Raw genomic sequence first — 22,501 nt, forward strand, 5'->3', positions numbered from 1 at the left:
GCTAGTTAATTACTAAAGTAGTTTATCATCATCCTGAATGTTTAGGCTTATCAACCGACTTCTTAAAAAAGGAGGTTCTCAGTTCGTTTGTATTTTTTTATGTTTGTTACCTCGTAACTCCATCTATTATAAACAGGTTTTGAAAATGCTTTTTTTTAAAGGAAATACTTATAGATTGATCCCATACATATATATGTAAATTTTTATATTGTTGTTGTTAAATATTTACTCGCCTACATAAAGGTAGAATATATACGGACAATGTAAACCTTATTCGTCTAAAAATTATTTACATTCTAGTAAAATAAATACATTTAATTTTATATCATTTCATAGAAATTTTATCAAATTCGGTTTAATAGTTGAGTTTTTAAATCCGGTTATTTTAACTGGTCTTGTTACAAAATATATTTAGTCGAGCCTTATATGCAAGTAGAGCATATAGAGTTCAATTAAATATATTTTTCAAAAACATTATATCACTTACTTAAGAAAAAAAAAAACGATTTTAATTGTGACAAGACCAGTTAAAATAAACGGAATGTAATTTTATCCTAATAATTTTACATAATAAATTAAAATTTTAAGACATATACGTGTGCATAAATACAATATATTTTCTTACAGTAAAATTATTATTAGTTACAGTATGCAGTTTAATTTACGAGTGTTCCGTGGTTGCATAACATCCTACAGATACAGCAATTGCAACGGCCATTGTTCATATTTTAATAGATAATACAATGCCTTCAGGACATTGGAGGCGTATCTCTTAACAAACGATGGTTTCTCTCAGTAGACGGTGGATATATATATACAACTTAGAATGGCAAACAAGCTGACGGTCCACCTGATGGAAAGTGGTAACCGTCGCCTATAGACATGAGCAGTACCATGGACATAACAGACTATACTGTTTCGCCCATGATACCCCCCATGCGTTGCCATTCCTGAGGACTCAGATGTTATTCCTCTGTACCCAGTCAAATTGAAACACAGCCATGCAAACACAGCTGCTTCACGGTTGAAACACGAATGGGACAGAGGTACCCAAGCAATCGACTTTTGTACAAAGTTTCCCTCTGGTAAACACATAGCATGGTTAAAGCAGTTGACAAACACTGTTAAATTATAAATTAAATAAAGAAAGCATATGAATTTAGTAAATAACAATGAAGTACATGTACATAAATAATAAAAATATATACAATATATAAAATATATATTTTTTGACTAAACACATAAAGTGAAATTATAAAATAGCCTTCTGATATTAATTTTAAAAATTGAAACTGTTCTCCTTCAAAATAATATAAGATTGTGTTCTACGAAAAAAATTTACTTCAAAAATTGGTTTATTTTGATTTTAAAACTAAACCACTGAACAGATTTTGATAAAAAAATTATGAGACCAATTTATAAGTATTAAATTAAATTTCAATTTTATTTAAATTATTTTAAATTTCAGTTAAAAAATGAATTTGATAAACGGTTCACAACTGACAGAGTTATAAGGTAAAAATACGTACAAACAATATTTACTTGTTAGAGACAAGCGCCTTTCATCAGGTGAGGTCGTGAACAATATTGGGCCCTTTCAATAGTAAAAAAAACCTTTCTGTGTAGCCATTACTCCTCAGAAGTTGGTCCTCTCCATGATAATTATTCTTTAAAGTACCTAATGTTATTCTTCTTTTCATTTAAGTTTCCTCTTGTCGGTGCAACTAATTCATGCATCTTCTTCCAGCCAGCTCTTTCCCAGGCCATATCTTTAACCTCCTTATACGACATGACATCTAAGTTTCCTTTATCTGTCCCATGTAGTTATTCCTCGGTCTTCCTCTTCCTCTCTTATCCTTTATTTTTCCTTCTACTATGCTCTTTAAAAAATCGTCATTTCGAATAAGGTGGCCCAGCTTTTTTTATTTTCTATTATTGTTCTTCGGGCCTTCTAGTTAGTTTTTTCTTTTTGTTTTTCCCTTCCTATTTTGTCCTCTACTTTTAATTGTACTATGCTCTTGTCATCATTCGTCATGTCGTATAAGGTTAAAATGTAATTAAAATAATTAAATTTCATTGATTTATTAATATTATATCGTGAAACAAAATTTCACATTTTGTTACTCTTCATCGGATTTTGTTTTAATATTTGTGACGTCATAGTTTGTATGAATTATATCATATTTTTTGATTGTACGCAAGTACGCAATACCAGTGCTGGTCTATTGGGCATGAAAACGTTGATCCCGCTGTAACTCAGCACATAAAATAGACGTCGTTTCTAAAACTTTTTAAGCAATATACAGAAAAAAAAAGAATAAATTTTATTATACGGCATGATATTAATAATTTACTATTTTCAACCGACTTTAAAAAGAAGGAAGCTCTGAATTCGGTTGTATTTTTTTATGTTTGTTACCTCATAAATTCTTTTCTTCTGAAAAATATTTTTTTTACCCGAATAGATATACTTACAGATTGGTTTCACAGAAATTATCAATACTGATTTAGTAGATTTGTTTAGAAATCAAAATATCTGGTTTTGTTACATTTGAAGTTTTTTTTTGTGTAACACGACCTTAGTAAGAAAACACAATGTATAACAAGGTAAGTGGACAGACGTCCCGAATTGTTAACTGGGAACAGTTTGTATGGGAAAATGAAAAATGGGGAATTTTACCTTTTTCTAAGAATTTTTTTCCTTCAATGAAAATTATTCGAAAACCTTTTCAGTTTTGAATTATTTGAAAAAATAAATTGCCGAATTGGTCCAGTCATGTCCGACTTGTTTTCTTAGCGAGACATTAAACGATTTTTTTATCATCATCATCATCATCATTTCAGCCATTGTCCGTCTACTGCTGGACATAAGCCTCCCCCATAGACTGCCACTTGCATCCACAGGTCGTCGCTCCATCTAGTGGCGGGTCGTCCTATACTGCGTTTACCCGTACGCGGTCGCCACTACCCTTTCTTGACCAGCCCATTGCCACTTCAGCTTGCTTATCCTTCGGGTTATGTCGATTTCTTTTATAATAGATTAAATATATTTTCCTCGAAACATTGGCAAGAAAACGAGAGATAACAGATGAGAACTATTTGTAGGAATTAATGAGTGGAGGTCGACCAGATGGGATATATTATTAATGAACGCTTGTTTTCCAGTACAATAATCACTTCTCAAAGCAATTTATGCCTATAGTCATCTTCGTATACCGGATATGACGAAATATTTTAGAAATTAATATTAAAATATGGCCGGTGTTTAGACTCTAGAAATTTGTTTAATGACATTATTCACGTTATGAGAGTTTTCCAATGTTTCGTCAGATATTATGTGTTTAATATTTTTGTAATATTTTTGAAAGATTTATATATATATACCTAGATGTTATGTAATGTTTTATGATTAATAAATGCAATTATTATATGAATCTTTGACATTAATCCTTGCTAATATTATGAATGTGAAAGTTAGTTTGTTACCTTATAGCGTTTGAATAGCTTAATTAATCACTTTGAAGTTTGGTATACCCTTACTTTATGGGATAGAGAAGCACATGACTTTTATGCTGGACAGTAAATATATCACGGTCACGCGGACAAAGACACGGGAAATAGTTAGTAATTTTTGTACACTTTTAAACTTAGAACACTTTTGAAAATAGATCTCTCTAAATTACAAGGAGAATATTTGTTTACAATTATGTGGCAATTTTATTATTAATTAAATTAAGCCTTTTATTGTATAATGTGTGAATACTGCAAACTGTTATGTAGTATGAAGTATAAAATTGTTTTAATTTGGCTATGACGTGGTTGGGGGCCTTGAATAAGTCATGCTCACTAAAATGTCCAGATAGGTGGTGGCGTGGTGGGTCGGGTTATTGAGTTCCCTAAAATATGATTGAGCGTTATCATCGTCCACTGTTGAACATAAGCCACTCCCTTCGGGAGTTTTTCCAGCAGTTGCCATGTTTGGCAGGCGGATTGGCAATGGTTGAGTGTAATGATTAATAAATATTACAAACCGGCTGTCAACATCGCAAACACTTTGAGAAGCGTATGCACCGTTGCGCGAGTGTGCAGCCCGTGCACCGTCCACCCGTCTAGTTGCATCTACTGCACACCCACACAAGTGCAGTCGCGCCACGCTCTGCTACCCCCTATATAAGCCTGGCTCAGACTAGCCTTGAACTTCACTCCAGCTCGGCTGCGTGAACCACCCCATCGCTACTCGCAAAGTGCATACAAGTTCGGATAGTGACGTGAGTGAAAATTATGTGTGAAAAGTGTTGGTGCTGAGTAAAATTTACAGAACTGTTACAATGAATATCGTACTGCAAACGGTGAGTTTAATATACCGGGAATGTATCTATATTTATACTTATATACAAATCTTTACCAAAATACAAATCTTTCCTCTTTATAAGAGGCAAGATTTGTATTTTGGTGTGTATGTATGTTTGTAATGAATAAACTCAAAAACTATTTTGCCGTTTTCAAAAATTCTTTCGCCATTAGAAAGCTACATTCACCCTTAGTAAGATAGGCTGTATTTATTGCTAGAAAAGATTAGGGATCCATACTAAAACTTTAGTAACGTAACTCAATGTGTAAAAAAATGCTATAAAATATCTTTGGTCGCGTGCGCTGCGGAAACTATTGGTGATAGAACTAAAGTATGTACTACAATATTGAAGAAAATATCAATAACTACGAAAAATTTCGCGATACTATATGTCCAACTATTATTGTTATGTCACAATAACCACTTTTTAAAATGTTGTAAAAATGTCCTACCGTGCGAAGCCGGGACAGGCCGTTAGTAAATAAATAAATAGCAGCTTAATCAGCAAACATTAATACACTTACAACAAAAATTCATACAAAGTAAAATAACATGTATAGGAGTTGAAGGCAATGTTTGCCGAAATGATTTCCGCTCAGCGTTATGCTGCAGCCGAAGAGCTACAGCGCTGAATTTCAGCGGGAGTTCTTCGGATAGTATTTAATTTAAATTAATATGAAAGTATGTTAACTTACACAATATTATTATTTACATATAAGTCTATATTAATATTATACTCGCAAAGAGGAAATATATGATTGTTTGTTTATTTGCAACGGATAAACACGAAAACTACTCAATCGATGCTATGGAATCAAAATCGAATCGAAACGACTCAATCGAAAAATTCTTTCAGTTTTAGAAAACTATATATATATATTTTTTTTTGATGGGCGAAAATGGTATGTTAACCCCGCCTGCGCTAACGGAATACGCTGGCGGAGCACCAGTGAACGATGATAGATGAGAATGAAAACAGTCCAGTTAGCCCATCATGATGAAAGTTCATCAGGAATTAATCATAATAGTTTCCAGGGGGAACCGCGAGGAGGTCGATCTGGTTGGATATATTGCTAGCAATAGGATTCTCAGTCTCCATTACTAACAATCCCTTTCCCCCAGAAAACTATATTATCAGCAGCAAGCAATATACTGCACTTCAATGAAATTCCATACTCAGTTTATTTTACCATAACCGGCAGAGCGAGATACGAGTATTGTTTTTATCGATTGATTGGTGTGTTTACGAGAAGATCCCATAGATGGCGTTAGTAACATTATCATAATATGTCAATTATTTTCGACTACCATACGGATGACGTCGTGGGCGTAACTTGTACGATTACGTAGCTCGTTGACTGTGTTAGACTCTATGTCACCAGCTTACACAACGATCAGTGGTCAAATCAAAAGAATTTTTATGAGTTAGCGTATCGGTTTCTGCGGTTTAGTAATCTATTAAAATGTGTGTCACATCGTTCCAGTGTTATGGCTGAAATAAGTTATGTATATTTCACACACATTATTTTGATATTCAAATTAGTTATACATAATAATCTAATTTAGTATATTTCCATAGTTTCAAAAACTATCATATTGTTCTAATGCAATGATAGTAATATGGCTGCGAAAACGGGATTAATTGAATGGCAAGCCCGTATGAGTAAACGTAGTGTACGACGACCCCTCACTAGATGGATGCAAGTGGCTCAGGACCGTTCCATATGGCAGTCTATGGGGGAGGCCTATTAGGAGGATAGTTAATTACTCTATTTTCAATCGACTTTCAAAAGGAGTAAGGTCTTAATTCGGTCCTATTTTTTTATGTTTGTTGCCTCATATTTATATCAGTTGTAAACTTAAGAAAATTCTTCTCTTCTCTGAAAAGATATATCACATTGGTCTCATAGAAGTTATATAAACCATAGGTAATAATAATTCAAAGAATTTTGATTAAGAAAAAAAAACTAATTATTTTGATTTAAAAACTAAATTACTGAACCGATATTGATAAAATTTCTATAGGACAGGACTGAAAGTATATCCTTTCTGATAAGAAAATATTATTCCAAATTTGTATATAACTGATGGAGTTATGAGGTAACAATCATCAAAAAATTCTATCGAATAGAAAATTTCCTCCTTTTTTAAAGTCGGTTGAAAATAATACAATAAAATGAAAAAGAAAAACATAATTATTACTACTAATAAATATAACTAGATATGATATGATTAAATTTTTTTTCCTATTTCCGCTGTTTGTTTGTTGGAGTGAACAAACAAAGGAAACAAATAAAAGGAAAAATAACAAATGGCGGATATTTATATTGTAGTAAAAAATATAATACTTTTAATTACAAGTCGTATAATTAACCGACGTCTAGTCCCAGCAAAGAATAAGTCACTTATTTTCCCATAGGTGTCGTAAGAGGCGACTAAGGGAACTTAATAGTTGAGGGACTATTAAGTTGAGGGACAGCAGGATCCCTCTGGAAACATCACCAAAACCCTATTTGCAGTTGCCAACATGCCTGCCAAGACTGCAAACTATTGGCAAAATCCAATGGATGGAACTTAATAGTTGAGGGATGGACAGCAGAGTCCTTCTCAAAACAATCATCAAAAATCTAAATGCGGTTGCCGACTCAGCTGCTAAGTGTGACATCTACTGGCAAAATACCTCTTATGGGAAAAGCTTATTTTTTTTTTACTAACATAGTTTGTAAGAAAATTGTTACTAACAAAATTGGACCGCATTGTAGTCTGGATAATAAAGTATATTATTATTATTTTTTAAATTTCACTAAAATTCTCATCTCCCCTCTTAAGGAGAGGAGATGGCAACTAACCCCCGGCAGAAGCACAGTCGGCCGGGGTTCAGGGCCCCAGGGAGAGAAACCGGCGTACAATGCGGGCAGAATCTAAGAGCACCGCTTTCTGCATCTTTCCCGGGAGTGAGCCGCCTCGGAATCCCAACCGTCTGAGATGTTGTTGCAGACTGGTTGGGATAAGACCGTTCACCGACATAACGATTGGGATGATTTCGGTAGATGTCACCCCCCACAACCTCGTGAGCCAGGTCGAGATATTTTCTCTTCTTCTCGGTTTCGGCTTTCACGAGGTTCTCGTCATGCGGTATGGTGACATCCACCAAAAACACCCTCGAGAGATCCATCACCACGATATCAGGTTTGTTCGCAAGAACGGTCCTGTCCGTGATGAAGGAAGTAGAGCCTTACGCTGTTTTATCGTACTTATAGTACGGCAACCTCTCATTCGCGAGGCCGTACTTCAGAGCTAGCTCTTGATGGAGTATTTTGGCTACCTGGTTGTGTCTGTGCAAGTACTCAGTGTTGGCAAGAGCTGAACAATTATTATTATTATATTAGCAGTGGACAGTTAACAGCTGGCACGGTACGATACGATTAGAATTCAACGTGCCAGGAGATGAGACAGCCGCCTTCTTTAGCTGTTGTTATAAAATGATTTTATCACGACGAGAGTAAAGTATTGTAGTGTAAAAATACTTAATTATGACGACCGACCACGTATATTGTATGTGCGTACATAAATTTACGATGCAGTTAATTACTCCAGACAAAAGTGAAAACTGCATTACGAATCGAGATCGGAATTTAGTTTGAAATAGTTTCTTTCATATTTATTATTAATTGGGTTTAAAATTGCCTTTCTTAAACTGAGATGCGTGGGAATAAATCATCATATCATTTATTTATTTATTCATAGGAAAACCAGGGCTACACTTGAGCAAAAAGATACAGTTTAGGATCACAAAATAAGCCACTAATAGGTTTTCACAAGTAGCAACAATATAGATACAAGGCGTTGTACACAAAGCAACAAAAATAGGAGTTAACAAAAAGAATGGTTCTTCTCAGTAGATAACATTCTGAATCTATCAGCACAGTTGAATTGTAAAACAATTACGATTTAAAAGAGCTTGTAAAAAAGTCTATTTGAATAAAGATGATATCCATTCTTCTGTTCTATTCTTCTTCTTAACTCATAGTTAATTATTGTATATATAAAGTTTCTAAACATAATGTACAATAATTTAATTAATAATAATTATATGAGAGAGGGAGACTTTGTACAAAAGTCGATTGCTTGGGTACCTCTGTCCCATTCGTGTTTTAACCATGAAGCAGTTGTGTTTGCATGGCTATGTTTCGGTTTGAAGGGTGGGATATGGCGTGAATTTACTGGGTACAGAGGAATAACACCTGAGGCCTCAGGAATAGCAACGCATGGGGGGTATCATGGGCGAAACAGTATACTCTGTTATGTCCATGGTACTGCTCATGTCTTTAGGCGACGGATTTTTTTTTTTAATGGGTGATAATGGAATGGTAACCCCACCCGCGCTATTGCTATACACCGGCGGGGCACCAGTGATGGATGATAGATGAGGATGAAGCAGGTCAGTTAGCCCATCGTGACGAATTCAACAAGAATTGTTCACGATGATTTCCAGGGGGAACCACGTGGAGGTCGACCTGATAGGGCATATTGCTAGCAATGTCGAACTCCATTGCCAACAATCCCTTTCCCCTCTATAGGCGACGGTTACCACTTTCTATCAAGTGAGTCGTCAGCTTGTTTGCCATTCTAAGTTGTATGTATAAAAAAAAAACGATTTTATTTGAAAAAGGACGTATTAAGGTTTTTTAATTGTCAGCAACGCGCGCATGTTATCCTTGCTGTTGGTATGGTAACTGTTTACCATCAGACAGCCTGTATGCTTGTTTGCCATTTGAGTAATATAAAAAATACCTATATTATAACTACATACTACTTTTTTTTTGATGGGTGAAAATGGTATGGTAACCCCGCCTGCGCTAACGGGATACGCTGGCGGAGCACCAGTGAAAGGTGATAGATGAGAATGAAAACAGGCCAGTTAGCCCATCATGACAAATTCATCAGGAATTAACCATGATAGTTTCCAGGGGGAACCGCGAGGAGGTCAACCTGGTTGGGTATATTGCTAGCAATGGGATTCTTAGTCTCCATTACTGACAATCCCTTTCCCCCCAACTACATACTACTAGGTACTAGTATAATATTTATTATATTTGCTTAGGCGAAAAGACACTTTGAGTGTGCATCGAAAATTTATTACACCATAGTGTAGTTTATTCACTATTGTCACTTTCTCACAAGATTTTACCCAATTAAAGCAGGTGTTTGAAGGAGTGGTAGTTGTCTATGGCTTCACGTCTACATGCTGACCTCTGAATTACTGCTTGCTGCTTATGGTGATGGCTTTCTATGGAATCCATTAACCTAACTACCAGTTAGTGCGGTGTTAGTATTATTACCTCTTTCCTATACTTTTTTTTTAATCAACAGCTAGTATCCTTTAACTCCTTGTTACTTTGTCGAACATAAATTTAAATAGTGCTTTTCTAATCTGTTATTTTATTATTGTTTACTTGTTTTTACTTGCTTGTTTGTCCGCGTGAACTTGAATTATTTACTGATCGGTTAAAACGTAGCAATGCAGTATTATTGCGTGATGTTGGAATAAACATACAGATATATAGACAAATAGCATCAAATTTTATTATATTAGATAGTTATTCTTTGTTTTATTTTTTAAATGACAGTATAAGATAAAAATACAATTTAATTAAGATCGTTTATTAAATTTGCCAGATAATATATATATACCATATCAGCCATTAACTCGAAACGGTATACTCTGTTATGTCCATGGTACTGCTCATGTGTATCAGCCAATAACTCAAAACGATATACTCTGTTATGTCCATGTTGTATATATGCTTCTATGTCAATAGTTATAAGCTTTGGTAATGTTTTAAGAGGGATGCTGTTGTCCATCCATCAATCAATGAATTCTCTTAGTCGCCTCTTACGACACCCACAGTAAAGGGTGACCTTATTCAGGTGGAACCACGCTAAATATCATAGCTTGTTTGTCATTTTAGAGTTGTTTAAAAAACTCTCTATGTTATACGGAAGAACTTAGAGAGTTTTAAAAAACTCAAAGACTGTACAAGTAGAAACTTCAATATAAATAAGCTTATTTTACCTAAATGCCGTCTGCACAAAATCAGTAAATCATTCTATGGTAATTGCATAAGATTTTATAATAAACTGCCAGAATCTGCATTAAATGACAGAGAGGTTCAAATCTTATATTAAACAATTTTTATGTAAGAAAGCCTATTACAGGATAGACGAATTCATAGATGACAACATATCAAGTAAATAATTAGTTTATTAGCATACAACGTTATGATTTTATTTTCTCATTGCTTTCTTGATTTAATTGATTGATAGTGATGCGGTTTTTGTTGTCATTCTTATGTAAAATGTGAATACTATAACCAGATCAATCAAGTGTTTTGAGTAGTTCTCTTACTTGTGGCGGCGTGGTGGGCCGTCCTCTTACGACAGTGATGGCCCACATAGTGAAAGGATGACCTTATTAATTAACCAGTTGGTTTGTATTCAATATTTTTTCTTTTTGAGTATTTAATTGAAACTAATTGGTGGTTTGTATTCACACACTTAAATAAAAATGCATATACGTGTTCTTCCTTTCCGAACGAGCGGTAGATTAAAAAAAAGTAATGACTATTCAAAAGTGCTTCAATGTTTTATTTGAATAAATGATTTTCTAATTCTATTCTATCTATGTACATTTGATCACCTCTATCATATTAATATATGTACAATAAGTGTGTACAATAAAGTATAAATAAATAAATACATATAAATATATGTATATATACACCTACATATATGTGTAGAATAGATACCTATACGTGACTAATAAATCAGTAATTTATAGCCTGTCATTGACACTTGCATTACGCCATTTTGTCATGGCTTGTTAACGTTTGTGATCTTTTATTACAGTATTATAGCATCCACTGGGTAATTACTTGGACATCGTTTGATTCGAGTTTCACGGTTGTTCAGTGATTAATGAACAATATTCAATTGGTCGTATCATATCCTTATTATAGAGGGAAAACCTTACCAAGTAAAGCGCTTAAAACTTACTAATATAAAAAATTGTAACTTAAAAATGTCAGTACGTGGAAATACTTAAGAGAAATTATTTTATTTAGTTTATTAAGTGCAATGTAATTGAGTGAAATACAGTTGTAGTTACAAATAATAGAAATAATGTGAGCAAAGGTGAACTTATCTCTAAAAGAGATTTCTTCCAGTTAACAAAACAGTGGCATAGGAAGTCTTTATAAAACTAATAAGACCAATAGATATCAAAACAATGGTTTTTAGAAATTCTGTCTGTATATGCATATGTTTGGTTCGATATTACGCAAAAACTACTGTACTAAATTGGATTTGATTTTCACAGTTGTGTTTCTGAAGATCTAACTTATAATTTTATGTATGTTTTATCTTGATTCGTCGTTTAGAGATAAGTTCGCCTTTGCTAACATTGTTATTAACTTATTGTTGTTACTGTATGTTATTAGTGCAATAATGAATATATATATTTTATTGGTTTTTCTATTTTTGAAATTCATGCATACGAGGTAGTGTTTAAGAATCCAGTTATTTTTAATATTTCGTTCTTATTGTTGTGAATAGCAGTATCTGAATGTATTTATTTACTCTTTATTGTACCACTTAAAGGATAATACAAAGATAAATATATATTACATCTATGAAGTACAAAAGGCGGTCTTTTCTTATTATATTATAAACAAAAAAAAAGTAGGTTAAGTTAATATTATTTATTTATAAGTGTCAAAATTTAATTTAATAATTTATATCTGGTACAAACTAAGATTGTTAAAATTTTGTGGGCCCTGGTTGCCTTGATTAAAGAATTTATTTATTTATTATTATTATTATCGCTAAAGCAATTTCTTCCAGACAATCTTTGGCTAGAAGAGAAAAGAAAAAAATATATAGAAATAAGCATATTATTTAATACCTGTTATAAATGTTTATTATAACTTAAAAAGGTAAAATAACATTCACTAGAAAATATAGGCTAACAAGAACCTCTTTTTCGAAGTCGATCATAAATTACATCTAATCTTAATTTCTCAATAATGCTTCTTCCTAAACTTTATTACTTAAAACTTGCTTTGTCAACGGTCTCAAGGTAGGTGGGTTACTTACGTGACATCTCTTCCGTTTGCCACAGACGCGTCCCACTTATGGGACGGAGTCGTAAATCTAATTGTGATGTAACCGGCATACGAAAGCCCTAAAACTATAAATATAAATAATACTTAACCCACATGCGTATTTGCTTTGATATATTTTATAATTTCTTCATTAGTTATAGTTATCGATTTCAACAAAATTAACTTACTAAAATGACTTATGATAATTCGATACTTATTTATGGGAGTTAAAGCGATGAAAAATTTGCAAGTAAACAAAAAAAAACCTACATACCTGCTTCTTTATTGCCAACGTTTCGACGTGGATTGTACTATGTCCTGTTCAGGACAGGACACATTTAAAATATGTGTAAACAACGCTAAAGTTTAAAATGTATACAGTATGTTAATCAACGTAAACCATTCTTTAGTAGAATTAGTATTTAATAGGGTAGCATTTATATACGAAAAGTGAGAAGTAGAAAGATTAATTGTTATATTACCAAAAAATACGCAGTGTAGGACGACCCCCACTAGACGAAGTGACGACCTGAAGTGCATTGCAGGGAGTCAGTGGATACAGGTGGCTCAGGACCTTTCTTTATGGCAGTCTGTGGGGGAGGCTTATGTCCAGCAGTGGACCGATAATAACGGACGGGACGGACACTGATGATGATATCTATTATTTATTTTTTATACAACTTAAAATGGCAAACAAGCTGACGGCCCACCTGATGGACTAACTGTGGTCGCCTATAGACATGAGCAGTACCATGGACATAACAGACTATACTGTTTCGCCCATGATACCCCCCATGCGTTGCCATTCCTGAGGACTCAGGTGTTATTCCTCTGTACCCAGTAAATTCACGCCATATCCCACCCTTCAAATCGAAACACAGCCATGCAAACACAACTGCTTCACGGTTAAAACACGAATGGGACAGAGGTACCCAAGCAATCGACTTTTGTACAAAGTCTCCCTCTCTCATATGATTAATTCACGGTTAAAACACGAATGGGACAGAGGTACCCAAGCAATCGACTTTTGTACAAAGTCTCCCTCTGGTGATTCATTCATATTACGTCATTCATATTACTTATTTTGTTTACTTGAGAAAACAAAAATATATCAGAGCAATGTGCCAAAAACACATTAATAACCCACGGTTGGGCATAGATATCAGCTAGTAAAACGACTATACGAAAGTAATTTCGAAAAAAGTTATCTCGAACAAAACATTTTTATTTATAAATAAATTAATGGCATAACAAAATAATATGCCGCTACAGCCATTTCTCACAGCAAGAGAATCGTGACGTTCTACCTAAACTTGTTTCCCAATGATTATTCACTGTTTCCCTTTCAATGTTCCCACGTGCATCAAATAGTTGCCGATCAGGTAGTTAAAAGCGATAGTGGGGTCGGAAGCAAGGACTTTCACTGTCGTCATGCCTCAGAGAAACGTGTCTAAAGGGCAGAGAAACTGTGCGCATCCCACTGGGTCCGTGTCATGCCGACCTCTGGCCTTGCATTGAGCCGTATATTATTACGTTTATCTCCGGTATAGACGCTTATTGCATGTTATCAGCTTTCGGAAGCGCATACTGTTATTTTATGAGGTAAGCCGGGGTTATTTTACGTCTATGCAACAATGTAATACGGAAAGTATGCTCCTAACGTTTGTTGGAAATTGTCAGGGTAATCAAGTAATAATTAAAAAATATAACTACAGAATAATCTTTATGATTCCAACATAAGATTTTTCAAAAAAAAGGATAAAGAGGTATTTTTTAGGGTCGGCAACGTGCAAGTAATGCCCTTGGTGTTGCAGGCGTTTATAGGCTACGGTAAATGCTGATCATCAGGTGCGCTGTATGCTTCTTTGCCAACTCAATGGTACAAAAAAATATGGGAGTATAATGTCTTTTGCGTTTAAAGGAATTAGTTTACGCGACGCTTGTAGTTTAATATAAAATACATAATGGTGTGCACATGGGCGGCGATAGAAGATATAAGTATAGAATGTAAAGATTACAGTATGGGGTTCTTCAAAAAAGGGATAAAGAGGTTTTTACAGGCAAGGCAGGTTATTGCAGGCGTTCATAGGCTACGGTAATAACTTACAGTTAAGCCGCATGTTCTTTTGTCTACTGTGTTTAAAAAAAAACTATATTATATATAAATATTTATATACATTTATACTATTTATATTTATATAATATTTCATAGAACGAATCATTGGATTTTCATATGGCATAAATTAGAATAGAGAAACTGTTTGAAGCCAATTTGAGGACAAGAGTTGACGTAGATAGAGCCGAACCAACGTCGTCTTGACCTTTCACCCCGGCGTGATCCTATTTACGTATGCATCTCACGAATCGAAAGCTCGTCTATTTATTGTTTGTTTATTCATGACAACTATCTTTTAACAACTGTCACGTAAATAATTATAATTGTTATGTATTTACTAAGAAATTATGGAATAGTTATTATCTATTCAGTGAATTTTGTAATCAAACATGTAGAGATGTACTTCTAAATTTTGTAAAAATATGACGTCTAAATACGGATATAGCTGCTGCCAGAATTACTTTCAGGGAGGTTTATATATATTTAAACATTATATTATTAATTTAAAATATAAATTATAGATAATGTGACAAATATAAACAACAATTTGATGCCTTAAATTTTTATTCAAACAGTGACTTAATGAAAAAAATTATAATATTTTTGTAAAAAAAAGACATTAAAAAGTTATTAATCAATAAATTTTACTATACTACTAAAGAATATTTGAATGGCAAACAGAATTTATCTTCTTATCTATAAAACAAATAATTAATTATAAATTAATAATAATTTAAGACAATGCTAAAACCGACGCTGCTGTAATTTTATCATTAAATTCTTTATAAATGGACTTTAAGTTATTATGGATAGTACTAATAATAAATATTTTTACTATGAATCAATATATATCAATACTTAAATAATGAATAATAATAACACAGAAAATACATTCCTATTGTGAAATAATTTCAACAATTTAATAATATTGTAATAAAGTTATTAATTATTCCTAAAGTAAAAAAAGGTTATCCTCCACTCTCCTACTTGCTGTGCGCCACAGTGCCCATATTTAGAGATGTTTCAATATCTGACAATGACATTATGAAATGCAGTAAGAAATAAATAAATAATAAGACTACCAGAGGGAGAATATAAACAAAAGTTGTTTGCTTGGGCAGCTTTATCCTATTCATGCTTCTACCGTGAAGCAGTTGTGTTTGCATGGCTGTGTTTCAGTTTGAAAGGTGGGATATGGCAGTAAATTTACAGGGTACAGAGAAATAACACCGTAGTCCTCAAGAATGGCAACGCATGGAGGGTATCGTGGGCGAAACAGTATACTCTGTTATGTCGATGGTACTGTTCATGTCTATAGGCGACGGTTACCACTGCATCAGGTGGGTTGTTAGCTTGTTTACCATTCTAAGTTGCATAAAAAATCCATGTGTTTTTTTTCCTAACAAGTGCATTCTCTTGCACTTTCACAAAACAAATAATGAACTCTATTTACTTTTTGTCTTAAGAAAATTGTCATTTTTTTAATATAAAATATTTTTGAGTATAACATTTGTGTAAGGCACATAAACGGAAGTAGTTAACGGAAAAAAATATAGGAAAATTAGTAAAATCGAGAATAAGTTATGCCATCATGTCTATTAATCAATTCGCAACGGCCATAAAATTAATATGTACCTATTATTTAATTTATGTATATATATGGATGAGTAAAAAACTGAGAGTGTATGAGCCGGTTGGATAATAAAACGCTAACTTTGTAAGAGATCGCGATATTACGCAGCTATCAATCTTAACAACACGAAACATGGCTTGGTTTCACGGCTCGCGACACATATGTCATTGCCTCCTTACATTCATGTTTTTCTGCATCTCGAAAGTATTCAGATATTTCATATTTTTTATACACTGTAAAAAGAAATTTAAGCCTAAGCTAGTGAGTTTACTGAGGCAAATATTGTGCAAAAATCATTTGCACAGATAACTTTGTCTCTTTCTTGTTTATCCAAACAATTGTGATTGCATGGCAGTTTTGGTTTGAAAGCATTGTTAGAGAAAAGGCTTATTTTAATATTAATATAGTAGTTTATTGAACCAACAATTTATAGCACACGACGTTTTATGTGTAGACTTGTTAATTAACAAAAAATTAAATAATTGACACAAAAAAAAATTTATATAACAAAGAAAAAAGAAGAAAAAGAAAAATTAACATTGCCAGAAAAAAAATATAAACAATTTATTTTAATATTAAATTTTTATGTCAATATATATAAATTTATATATCAACCGAGCATTTAATATACTACCATGGCTAAATTGCATTTTTGTATTTCACGATACTGGCTTGCAAGCCTAGTGTGTAGTAGAGTCAATCATCCATGTAAAAATGTTTTGGCAAATAAATATTCATATCATTAATATAATAAATTTATTGTAAATTATCTCATATTATATCACTTAACAGGTTATTCAAATGTTACATTGACTTTATAAAGTTACCATGTTACAATGACCGGTACATTTCACGACTGGCAACACTCACATAAATGTCACTGTCGCTTCACATTCCAAGTGCTCACCGTGCAGTCTACGAGTTACTTGTTCGTAAAGAGTCTTTTGTTTATGCAACTTAGAATGGCAAACAAGCTGACGGCCCACCTGATGGAAAGTGGCAACCGTCGCCTATAGACATGAACAGTACCATGGATATAACAGAGTTTCGCCCATGATGCCCCCCATGCGTTGCCATTCCTAAGGACTCCGGTGTTATTCCTTTGTAGCCTATTTTACTGCCATATCCCACCCTTCAAATCGAAACACAGCCATGCAAACATAATTGCTTCACAGTAAATTCACGAATGGGACAGACGTGTCCAAGCAAACGACTTTTGCACAAAGTCTCCCTCTGATAAATTGGATACAGGATAAATAGATGAGTCATAGGATTTGATGGAAAAGCACCTTCCTAAATGATGCTTGTATTAAGAACTGGCATTGATTTATGTCTTATGTCTTAATTGATATAACTGTATAATTTCTCCATCAATAATTTTGTTAATTAATAAGCACTATCTTAAAACTGTCAATTTTTAAAGAAATATTTGAAAATATTATATAATTATTTTTTAAACAATATATACAAGAAATAAAACACAATTAGATAAAAAATACTGACCTAAATTCTTAAAAATAATGGCCTCAGCAAGTTTTTGTCGTAATTATTTTGTAAAGGCATTAAATTTTTTATAATAGGACCACTACCGGACATTTTCTTATCTTTACCTTAGGAATTATCCGTGATAGTTTCATACTTGGGGTAAGAGAAACTTTGTATAGTACTTACGTTATAAAATTCTAGAAAAACACGTTATGCGGTATCCAATTAATCTATTCCCCATATTCAAAGTAGCCTTATCGCTTGCATTTTATTTTCTATATTTTTATTTTTATCTTCATTATAATAAGATTATCAACGTTTGTGTAAATGATTGGAGTTAATAGAAATATTTATAAAATTTAATATATCTAGAAATTCATTTTCAATTGTGAACAAAACTTTTAAGATTTTAGAATATTCATTGTACATTCTTTTTTTCAGATACGGATACTAGTCATTATACAAGTCATCAGATACGCCCGCTGTCAAGATGGATATAGCGAACAAGATTTACTTCGTCTCCAAGCCATGGCTTCCAATGATGGACATATCGATACTATTCCCAATTATAATACTAATGTCATGCAAAGAGATCCAAATAGCCAATCTATCAGTTCGCTGAATGGACAGTACAATATGGGGGATCAAGAAATGAATGAAGAATATAATAGAGCTGATCGTGCCCGAAGTAGAAAAGTGTATCATATAAAAAATCCATTCCAGAATCAAGATAGTGAGATGCACGAAGTTAATACTGAAATGCAAGACAGCGGCACTGCAGCTAGTAACCAGTATGCAGCCATGCAGTATTCGTTACCGCCTGAAGAATTTCTTCAACAGATGAGGGAAAATCAGTACTATCAGCAACAGCAGCAATCTACTCCAGTTCCAAATTCGGGGTACACTGCAACACCGCAGCCATCTTATCAGTATTCAACGATTTCTCCTAATTATGATAACAGTAATCAAGTATCCAATCAAATTCAGCAACTTGAACCCAAAACATCTCATAATCAACCTTATTATCAAAATACAAATACCTATCAGTACGGCGGTAATTCATATTTAGATAGTGTCCAAAGTTCACCATCTCCTGTTCATTCTCAATTATCAACATCGGTCCCAAATAATCAGTTTGTGGGTACACAGTCTAGTACATACATTTCCAGTTCATCGCCAATGTATCTTTCTAGCCCTCCCAATTTCCAACATTATATTTCTTCTCCAATGACAGATATTCAAAGTGGATCACCTGATTACAGTAACAGAGTTTCAACTGTCGCCAGTAATTCTTATAATTATGATAACTCCGGAATCAAATATCCTATTAATATACATCAGCAATATCAAAGTGAACAATCATATTCTACTTCGAATCCTTCTTCATCGTCTTACTCTAATTTAAATCCCGATTCTTGGCAAAGTTCAAATACGGCCTCAAATACTTTGTCAAAGTCTTTACAAGATATGTCATTGACACAATACCAGAATTATCCTTATAACAACAACCAACAAGAGACAAGAACAAATTCTGAAAGAACTGAAAATATTAATAGTGAAACGCATCGTAATGGTAATATGGCAGAAGCCAATACAATGTTTTTGAACGTTGTACCGCCAGAATATCAATTAAATAATTTAAGAGCTCGTCCTAGGGATACAGAACAAGAAACAGGCCAAACTTCAATTTATTCTCATGGAGATTATGGCTGGAAGCTTTCTAACAAAAAATCGCCTGATAGCTATACACCTGGAAATTATGGAAGGTATCAATTTCCCTTGCAACCTTCACCAGGTTCAGCTATAAGTCAATTCAGTTTCCACATGGATACAGGTAAACCTAACACCTATGAGACATCCAAGTCTGCGTCTGAAAATTTAGATGCACAGGAATTTGCAAAAGCAGCTGCAAAAGCTCATGAAAGACAACAACAGCAGCAACAATTGTACGGCAATAATTTACAAAATAATTATAATAACAATAATATATTAGGTACTGTTACACCTGGGCCTCTATATAATGATAAACAAAATAATAAATATGGGGAGAATCCAAATCTATACGCGTATAATAATTTTCAAACTGATTTAATTACTGCTTCGCCTTATTACTATGCAAATTCAAAGGAAAATAATATAGATGCTAAAACAAAGCAACCATTTGATCATGACAAAGCTTTAAAAAATATTGTATCTATTGATGTATCAAACGTAGTTTCAAATTCAGATTCTCAATCAAAAGCAATGGCCGTAGCAAATAATAATAACAATAACAGACAGAATTTAATGAATTACGGAAAAGATAATCAGTTGGAGCAAAATTTAAAACAATACTACAGATCTGTCACTGATGCATATTACAAAGATAAAAACTTAATTTACGGTTTCAATATTAAAACTAAACCAGAAGATCTTATAACAAATGAGAATAAACAACTAGATCTTAATGCGTTTTATGCTAAACAGCAACAATTGCAAGAACCCACATATAATCAGGGAAGTGTATCAGATAATAAACGTTATTTAGAAGCATCTTCACTTAATTCACCAAATAATAATTTTCAACAAAACCTTCAATCTTCTGCAAATATCCAACAACAAACTTTACAGCGTCCTTTAAATAATCAAATTACATCTGATGTTTCAAATATTTTTAAATTGAATGATATTCCCTATAGATTCGCTTCAGGTTTAACTGAAGGTGATACATTACGACTTCATAATAATAATTTCGAACAATCTGTTATACCTACATCTTTGCCAATGAGAATAAATCAAAACGTTGGAAGTCATCAATTAGATGTAGCAACAAGTATACTTAATAAATTAATTCTAAACAAACAACCTACTGTCAAGCTTAACGGACCTGAACTTGATTCGCAAGCCGGTGGTTTATTATCTACAATTAATGGCTTTAAAGTGGCTAACCCATTCAATGTCGACTTAAAATTAGTGGCAGAAATGTTAAAAGGAAAACCAGCTATAGATGATACCCAAATGTTATCTTTAAGAGATCAGTTTAGTAAAACTGTACCACTTAAACTGGATATATCCCAATTACAACAACTGCTTTTAAAAAATGATAACAATCCAAATTATGCTGCATTAAATGATGGTCTTGGTGCATTTGCTAGCCCATATTTAGATATTTATAATTCTGGGCGATTTCCTTATCAAGGTGTGAAATATTCTCGTAGTCAAGAAGAAGAAGAAAGTATTATTCCAATTGCAGACTCCTCAAATACTCATCCAATTGGTGCTGTTATAGAACAAATAGATGACATATCAAGTGACAGCGAAGCAAGTACGTTATCAGATATAACTGCTCAAGACAATCAGATGAATAATTTTGAAGATAAGCCAAAAAAAGAATTTAATTCAGGCCACAGAATAGGACATAGGCATCCAAATGCACTTGTTACGGGGCGTCATTCGTATCAGAGAAAATATCCTAAATCAGATATTAACGAACCATATCCTTTATTAAAGCCCCCTCCTCAGACTAGAAATAGACGTGGGCGCGGTAAATATGACAAATATTCACGTAGGCGACGTGTGAACAAGCCATTAAATCCACGGTTTATGAAATCTGAACCATTATTCGAGGCTGGAGCTGATATCGAGGATAAAGATACTCAGGTATCAACTGTGTTAAGACCACCTACTCCAATCGCAGAGGCAAAAGCCGATGTTGTAAATAATGAAGATGAAGATGTATAATATTATTTGATAAATTAATCTATGCTTTACCTGGGCCTCTAGACAAGTGGCAAGCGAATTCATCGATGGAATCGACATCGCTAGCGAATCCGTGAGATAGAATGAGATAGCAATGCCGGGTGACTCATTCCAACTCACGGACTCGCTAGCGATGTCGATTCCGTCGACGAATTCGCTTGCCACTTGTCTAGAGGCCCTGGTATATATCTTTTTTTATTACATTTAATATAACTTAATTGTTGTTATAAAACAACAATTTTATCATCTAAATACTTGGGATAGCTGTTTCAAATACATATATTATTGTAAGTGTATATGTAATACCATAAGAATAAATAAATTGGGGTGGAATAAATATTTCTATAGCGAACTGAAGTAGATGGAGACATATTGCGAGGACCTCAAGAGAGAGAGTTATTTCTATCTAGTCTTTATTCTTATGATGTTACATAAAAATATGGCATTTACCTATAAAAAATTTCAAGGAAATAAAATTGCAGTCACTGCAAAATATACAGTTAACTAATAGGTTGTGTTTTTGAAAATTTTCTGTGCGTTTTATATAAGTTAATATAGTGTTGTAAATAATAATTATAGTTTTAAGGTACCTGAATACTTATTTTATGTTATTTACAAATCTTAAATGTACGATTAAGGTGTAAATATTTAATTGTTGGTTGTTTATTACATTGTTATTTTGTGATAAGTGTCATTATTTGATATCGGGATCGATTCTGAGTCATGTCTCTAAATCTGTTTCTACAAAAAATCTATTTTTGAATATCACAACGTAATCTTTACTGTGAAGACAAATATGAATTGTATTTTTTAATAGATTTAATTTAAAATTATTATAAATCTAGTTATATATGACAGTAAATAAAACAGTAATTTTGCGAAATTATAAGAAAGACACCTCAGAGTCGGGCCCATTTTTGTTGTTGAGTGTACCTATTCTCAGTAACAGTACTTATCTACCAACCTTACTTTTAGTAAACAATTTATTATTGTTAATACATTGTTATAGTTGCAAA

At 33.2% G+C, this 22,501-nt stretch overlaps 1 protein-coding gene across 1 annotated transcript; it reads left to right on the plus strand.

The window, feature by feature from the left end:
• Positions 1-4,210: 4,210 nt before the first annotated feature.
• Positions 4,211-22,500, plus strand: LOC113521366 (putative uncharacterized protein DDB_G0282133). The gene is made up of 2 exons (XM_052894385.1): positions 4,211-4,349; positions 18,189-22,500. The coding sequence occupies exons 1-2, from the start codon at positions 4,329-4,331 to the stop codon at positions 21,465-21,467; spliced, it is 3,300 nt and encodes a 1,099-aa protein (XP_052750345.1). The 5' UTR covers positions 4,211-4,328; the 3' UTR covers positions 21,468-22,500.
• Position 22,501: the final 1 nt, after the last annotated feature.

This window comes from Galleria mellonella, unplaced genomic scaffold, assembly GCF_026898425.1.
Source record: "Galleria mellonella isolate WM207_F2 unplaced genomic scaffold, CSIRO_AGI_GalMel_v1 utg21, whole genome shotgun sequence".
In the NCBI taxonomy this organism is placed as follows: Eukaryota; Metazoa; Arthropoda; class Insecta; order Lepidoptera; family Pyralidae; genus Galleria; species Galleria mellonella.

Bases quoted from the DNA above. Each gene is read 5' to 3' on its own strand.
- LOC113521366 (XM_052894385.1), top strand. From the start codon at position 4,329: ATGAATATCGTACTGCAAACG. The intron at 4,350-18,188 runs GTGAGTTTAATA...TCTTTTTTTCAG, and splicing joins TGAATATCGTACTGCAAACG to ATACGGATACTAGTCATTAT.